At 41.7% G+C, this 7,895-nt stretch overlaps 1 protein-coding gene across 1 annotated transcript in view; it reads left to right on the top strand.

The window, feature by feature from the left end:
• The first annotated feature begins 4,613 nt into the window (after window positions 1-4,613).
• The window catches only part of LOC142150559 (extracellular calcium-sensing receptor-like), a 37,786-nt gene continuing 34,504 nt past the window's right edge, over window positions 4,614-7,895 (top strand). The window contains exons 1-2 of the mRNA XM_075205758.1: window positions 4,614-4,632; window positions 5,942-6,065. Coding sequence (XP_075061859.1) covers window positions 4,614-4,632; window positions 5,942-6,065 — 143 coding nt within the window. The remainder of the gene's footprint in view (window positions 4,633-5,941; window positions 6,066-7,895) is intronic.

Raw genomic sequence — 7,895 nt, 5'->3', positions numbered from 1 at the left:
AGCCGTAATCCCATGTAGAAGATTTTTTTCTTTAAGTAACAAATATATGATAGACACGTATCTTAGCTATCTTCCTATAAATCCTTATCTCCTTTTCAACATCTCTCTGGAAGAAAAATAAATTTGTCTGCTAGACACAGTCAGTCTGAAACACGTATGTTAAAAAAATATATTAATTCAAGAGATGATGATCATCATTATCACCATTTAGTTATATAGCGCCACTGATTCCACAGTGCTGTACAGAGAACTACCAATATGTTTTTGGAGTGTGGGAGGAAACCAGAGCACCCGGAGGAAACCCACGCAAACACGGGGAGAACATACAAACTCCTCACAGATGAGGCCATGGTCGGGAATTGAACTCATGACCCCAGTGCTGTAAGGCAGAAGTGCTAACCACTTAGCCACCATGCTACCCACGGTGATGAATATATTCCGAAGTGTTTAACCTGTGGAGCATCATTGGGCAGAACAGGTTTTATATTGATTCATGAAAACCAATCCAAAAATGCATACAGTATATCAAAGTTTTTTATTTTGTATAATGTAATTGATGTAAGAAATGTTCAATGCAACATTTTATCCTATATGCATATCCTAGAAATTAAGATGATTAAGATGTAATATTATTGAAATAAAAACCGTTTAATATAATCATTTATTTTTTGCTGTCTACTCAAATTTACTTAATTGTAAATATATATACAAAATAAAAATAAAGTAGTTCTCATAGAACAGTAAATTCCAGATATTGTCATGTAAATATTTATTTGCTGCATCCCTGCAATGTGAATGAACCAGACTTAATTTTTTTAACAATAGCCTCAAATAACCTTAAATAATTCTAGCAAAACTACAGGTATATCAAAATACAGTATTTATTTTACACATATCTCTAAGCCAGATTGGAGCATTGACTGCAATTATTATTATTATTATTATTATTATGATTATTATTATTATTATGATTTATATGAATATTATTAGTATTAGTAGTACTAGTTGTACAAGATGAACATTGGCGAAAGAGTATACATAAAAATAGAGACATGCAGATTGCAGATGTGAAATAACGGTGGCGAGTTCCTAGGTTGGGTACACACTACAGGTTTTTAACATGATTATTGGGCCAATCACACAATAAACGACTGTTTGGCCCGATATCGCATTAGTGTGTATACTCCAACGATGAACGATTATTGCTCCAAAGCACATGGTATCGCTATTGTTTGATTTTAAACCAGACTAAAAATGTCGTTGAATGATGGAATGTCGTTCCATTTCTGCAGTGTACTGTACATGCAATCAAGACCAGCAGTGTCCATAGATCTCTATGGAGTGTGCAGAGTCACTATCTTTTCAGCCGATGGATATTACAGATGAAGAGCACAGATCTGAACGTAAATCTTGTAAAACGTGTACAATGTGTACACATGAATTGACATGCCGATTAGAATTTTTTCTTTTTCACTCATTGGTAAAATCGCTAAAGATGTCACATCAGGAGATTTTTTTCTATAGTGTGTACCTAGCCCTACTCCTGAGAACATATAATCTTTTGGGAATTGCGTACAGCTGAGAAGGATGTGTGACTCAGGGTGGAGTGTTAAGGTCAACATGGGATCTGTGCTTAGTGGGAAGGGTGCAGAGATGATTAAATCAGGTGATTATTGTGAAGGCTTTAGAAAACAAGAGGGCTTTCAGAGAGAGCATAACACTTTGTAGGTGTTACGAGCCGCGGCTCCATTGCGGGCCGCCGCGGCTCGCTTCCTGGTGCCTCTGGCGTCCCGGCCGTCACCATGATGACGGGAAGTCACTTCCGCCTTCTATGTCCCGGTTGCCTAGGCAACAACCGGAATGCTCAGTTTGCCCTGCCGCAGAGACCGGCCAGCTGTCTAACAGCCGGCGCGCGCGCATAGGGGTATTAAGTCTGCACCTTGATTAGGGAGGGGGCTCGCTGGCACTCTGCTGCTATTGATTCCCCAAACAAAGTAGAAATGGCTACAGAAATTCTCCTAACAAATTGCAAAAGTGGAAGACATCCTGTAAGAAAAAATCTGACTAGTCATTCACACACAGATGTATATGCTGGTGGGCAAATGGAAAATCTGCAATAAATGTGTCTGTGTCTGACCTTCAGATACAGTATAAAGAGAGTGCTGGAGATAAAGATGGACACCTCCAATAGGCAACAAGCTGCATCAGAAATAGAAAATCATCATATTGTGCACTTAAAATGTAATTTACCAAAGCATTGGAAAATTTCTGCTTTTCCAAAGTAGGAAAAAATGGTTAGTCCGCTCGTATAAGGAGACTGCAGAAATATAGAAGGGAGTCTCTTATCAATTAAATGTGAGGCTTATGTTAATAAATATAATTCCTGTGATGCTTTTCTGGTGTTTATGTTATGACGAGTCAGACAAAAGAACGCTGTGGGTAAAATTCAGTTACAATCTAACTGACCTGGATGTTCTTTTACTGTATGAAATGAAGGGCAAGATGAACATAAGTGATTTAAGCAAGTTTTAACACACAATAATTACTGTAGTTCCTCTAAATAGCATTTTCTTGCACTAATCTTCATTCCACGCACTTGTAATTGAATCACCCCCTGTTACAGAAATAGATGAAGGAGGTTTAAATCCATGGGGCAATTCATGTCTACACTTCATTACAATTAAAATGATAGATTTAATCAAATATCATTTTATGAATTAAAAGTTTTGAACAATGAATCACAGGTGTAAGGGAGAGCAGAGTTGCACTTGTACAGCAAGGGCTTCTTTTTTACAGACTGAACAAACCACTGCTTTGCACGCCCTCCCATCTACATTTCTGCTCCCCAAAGTTTGGCAACCTCTGGTCTATAGAGATTACTCAAGTCTATTGCAGTGACTGCACTACACATGCATACATCATTTTAATATTAACTTAAATATACCTAGATTTGCACAGATTAACAAGTCATAAATCTGTCAGAAGACACACAATTATACAATTCCTTTTCTAAATCCAACTATTGTGCACAAGACACTGTAATAAAATATCTGCTCTACCAATATATATTAATATGCATGTTAGAGTTATCAGCGGCACCCTGAGTGGTTGTCTTGATTTTAGGGCTCCAGTTTGATTGGTAAAAGTGAATCATGGTAAAAGTAATTTTAATTTAGCTTTTTGCTTCTTGATTTGTACCTCTATCTAGAGCAATGGTGTATAACTTGGCTGCAAGAGGTGCACAGGTCGTGGTTCTCCAAGACAGTCACCAGCGAAGTGGTAGGTGAAGTGAGAATAGTCAGACAATCCGCATAAGATCCAGCCGGGATACCATGTATAGGAGGAGTTTCCAAAGAATGGTCAGGGATAGCCAAGAATCAAAACCAGAGAAGTCAAAATAAAGTGAAATCACAATCTAAGGGAAGGCATGTAGACTGGCCGGGTCAGAAGCCAAAAAAATCATACACTGGAACAAAGAAACAGGAACAGGTAATATGGAGGAGTCAGGAGAATGCAGGAGCTAGGTTTGACATACTACTCTGGCACCCTAGTGGTGCCAGAGCCTCCGATAAATAGGGAGGAGAAAGGCCTAATTGCTAGACATAGAAACCTATGCCTAGCATGGAACACGCCTGGCGGAAGAGCCAGGCAGGGGAAGTGCAGGGACGGCGCCTGACAGTAAGTCCCACTCCTCTCCCTGTTGGAAGGGAGTTGGAAGTATGTTTCCTGAGAAAGCTGGACAAAAGGTAAGGTACATGGAAATCCTTCTCATTGACCCATGATCTTTCTCCAGGGCTGCAGCTTTTCCAATGAACTAGAAAATGGGTCCTGCCTCGAAGAGTTCGAGAGTTCAGGATGCGTTTAACCTCATATTCATCACCCAAGACAGTTTTAGTAGGAGGGGGTAGTGGTAAGTTTTTGGGAAAATTCATTGAGAACAAGAGGATTTAATAAGGATATGTGGAGGGAGGGAGGTGGAGGGAGGTAACTGGAGTTTATAGGAAAAACAAATGAATAACATGAGAGATATGAAAAGGACCAATAAAACGTGGTACACATTTTTTTAAAGGAACTTGGAGCTTTAGGTTACAAACAGACAACCACACTTTGTCCCCTGTGTAGAGACCAGGAAGATTCAGTATAGTGATTATACTGTTTAGAGGTCTACGGGAGTTTGGTTCCAAGTTGAGTCCACGGACCATGCCCTGAACTGCAGAAACAGAGGAGTCAGGTAAATTAGTAAAGGTGGGTAGAACAGGATGCCTTCCAAAAAATCCCAAAAAATAGAGAAACTCCTGTGGACCTGTGTTGATGATTATTATGTGAAAACTCGGCCTAAGTGAGATGGTTACTCCAAGAATATTGGTGTTCGGAGGAAAAGAAGTGAAGGAAGGACTCCAAGTCCCAGTGATGGTAACCAGTAGAGAACTTTAGGCCAATCCCAAGGTTTTTACAAAAGGACCTCCAAAATCTAGAAACAAATTGTACCTCCTGATCGGAGATAAATTTGAGGGGACAACCATGTAGACAAAAGATGTTTCTAATAAATAGGAGGGACAATTCTGAGGCCAATTGTAAAAGCGGTCCACCACAACCCAGATGGTATTGTAACCATGGTGATGCTGGTCCAAGGTGAGTCAGTAACAGGAAGAGGGAGTAAAGGACCAGACGGAAGATGCCTGGAGACTTTATGTTGGGCACAAACTTTGCAGGCTTGAATATATTTGTGGATGTCCAAGGCTAAGGAAGGCCACCAATAATAATGGGACAGCAGGGCAATTGTTTTTTTTATACTGGCATGTCCCGCAAACTAAGAGTCATGAGCCCACATTTGAACCCTGGTACGGAGGTGAGGGGTAATGAAGGAATGGTCGGTGGGTGGGGTTTTTACTGGGGACTTGGTCAAGGCCACAACCTTCACTGGACTAATAATGGGCCTGACCTCAGAAGGAGGACACGTATCCAAACTGGAAAGAGCATCAGCACTAGAATGCTTGTACCAGGCCGGTAGGTTAAAAGTAATTAAATCTTGAAAAGAACAGAGAGCAATGAGCCTGATGAGGGTTAAATTTTTGTGATCTGTAAAGACAGTAACAGGATGAAGTGCCCAGACCAAAAAGTAATGCCATTCTTCTAGAGCAATCTACATAGCCAAGAGTTCCTTGTCTCCAATGTTATAGATAGTGTCACAGGGGGAAAATTTCTTGGGAAAAAAACCACATGGGACCAGAGTTTCTGAGGAATTCTTCTGTGACAGCACAGCCCCAACTCACATTGGGTCGGGTTGTTTGAGAACTGGAATGACAGAGAAGGATTTTTTTAAGGCATTAAAGGTTTGGAGACCGCTTCAGGAGGCCAGGGCTTGGCTTGTTTCCCTTTAGGAGAGAGGGTGGTAATGGGTGCAATAAGAGTGGAGAAACCTCTAATAAATTGCCGATAGTACTTGGCAATGCCAATGGACTGAGGTAAACTGAGTATTGCTTCCACTTTCTTGGGGTCCATTTGAAAACCAGTTCACTAGAGTATATATCCCAAAAAGGCACCTGGGAAAGCCAAAAAAAAAGGCATTTCTCCAACTTACAATTCAGATGGTTTTGACATAGTCAGGAGAGAATTTTTTCTTAACATGTCTAGGATTGGCAGAGAGATTTCAGGAAAAAAATAAAATGTCATTATCGTAGACAACCACTGATTAATACCAGAAGTACAGAATGCTTCATTGGCAATCTCTTGGAAGCCTGTTGGGACATTACAGAGTCCGAAGGGCATCACAAGATACTCATATTGCTGCTCCGAAGTATTGAACGTGTTCTTCCATTCGTCGTCCAGATAAATTTGAATTAAATTATAAGCACCTCTGAGATCCAATTTGGAGAAAATGAGGGGTAGAGGGTACCGAATCTAGATTGTGTTGGCGTTCAGTTTATGGTACTCTATGCAGGGTATCAACGTACCATCTTTCTTTTTGATAAAGAAAAAGCCTGTGGCCGCAGGAGAGGAGGATTTCTGAATAAAGCCCCATTGGAGATTCTTAGAGATATATTCCATCATGGTTTGGGTCTCCGGTAAGTACAATGGATAAACCCTGCATTTGGGAATGTTTTTGCCAGGGATTAATTTGATGGGACAGTCCCACGGATTATGAAGGGGTAAACTCTCGGAAGCAGTCTTGCTGAAAACATCAAGAAAATCAGCATAGGGCTCAGGAAGTGTTATCTGAGAGGTTAGAGTAAACCAAGGTAACAGGGACCTAGAGGGATGTACAGAAGTTATACAATGATACTTGTAGAAGGAACCCCAAGAGGTGACTTGGGCTCAAAGCCAGTCAAACTATGGAGAATGAGTCCTGAGTATCCCCAAGATAAGTGGGGTAACAGACTGTGGAAGGAGTAGGAACTTAATCCATTCAGTGTGGAGAGCTCCTACTTGCAACCGAACGGAACAGTTGACACAGGTAATGGAACCGTTAAAGACCTGATTACCATCCACTGCTTTCAGAGCCAGAGGTTGCAGCAAAGGGTGAGTATGGAAACGGAGCTTAGATGCTAGAGTGAAAGAAATGAAGTTCCTGGAGGATCCAGAGTCCACTAAAGCAGCTAACTTGAGGGAATCATCCAGAGAAAAATGGGTGACTGACATGAGGAAGTCAGACTCTTTCGGAGAACTGGGCATATGAGACTTGGATCCTAGTATGACCCCCCTATCATCGCCTAGGCGGAGGTGTTTCCTAGCCTCTTTGGGCAAGTGGAAATCATGTGCATGGTTTCTCCGCAATAGAGACAAAGATGATTCTTAATGCATTAATCCCGTTCTTCCTGAGTAAGGTGTGAGCTGCCAATCTGCATGGTATTCTCAGTAACAGGAGCGGGGAACTGAAAGCGATGATCCAAGCACAGAGAGGGATATTGGGCCCAGGTCTGTTTTTACATACGTTCCCTATTGAAATCCACTTTAATGCAAAGGGAAACCAAATAATCAATGCTAGCAGGTAGATCACGTGAGTCCAGATCATCCTTAATTCGGTCAGATTGACCTTACCAGAAAGTAGATACCAATGCCTTGTGACTCAAATTAAACTCTGAGGCCGGGGTCCAGAACTGAAATGCGCATTGTCCTGCTGAGAGAGACCCCTGGCGAAGAGTCAGAAGACTGGAAGCAGCAGAAGAAACATGGCACAGTTAATCAAATTCCTTCCAAAAATTCTTAATGAAAACCGTGGAACTCTAAAGAAGTGCATCCTCTCATTCCCACAGAGGAGATCCCCCAGTCAAGTGCCTAACCGGTGAGAAGGAAAATAATGTAAGCCACCTTGGTCCTTTCAGTTGCAAATTTTTGTGGCGCTAGCTCAAAGTGAATGTTGCACTGGTTTAAAAAATTTTGGCATTTCTTAGCTTCGTCACCATACTTTTTTGAGGTTGGTATACAAAAAACATTGGAGCAGGCAGTGCTGACAGTGGTAGTAGAAACCGAGGGAGAGACAGTCGCGGCTGGAGCTGCTTGACTTGTAGATAGAGATCCTTGGAGGTAATCCAGCCAGGAGACTACTCCTTTGATGCACTGCAAGAGCTGTGCTTGATTGATTGGTTGGTTGCTTGCTGATCAACATGCTGAGCTAAATGGAGCAGGATATCATGGACAGAGAGTTCACCTTGTCCATCCATGGGGCCAGAGTATGTTGTCATTTACGAGTATCGGATGGGGGCACTTGTTGATACTTGCGCAAATGAACGAGGAGGAGCAGAGACTAGCGTATCCCTGGTGAAGGGTCATCCACAAAGATGTATGGGCTTACCCGCAAGGGGTGCGCAGGTCGCAGCTCTCCAAGACAGTCATCAGTGAGGTGGTAGGTGATACGAGAATAGTCAGACAATCCAAATCAGGACCAGCCGGGATGC

The sequence above is a fragment of the Mixophyes fleayi genome, chromosome 4 (assembly GCF_038048845.1).
Source record: "Mixophyes fleayi isolate aMixFle1 chromosome 4, aMixFle1.hap1, whole genome shotgun sequence".
NCBI lineage: Eukaryota > Metazoa > Chordata > Amphibia > Anura > Limnodynastidae > Mixophyes > Mixophyes fleayi.
Note: the sequence above shows the minus strand (reverse complement) of the source record. Positions and strands in the feature narration are given on the sequence as shown.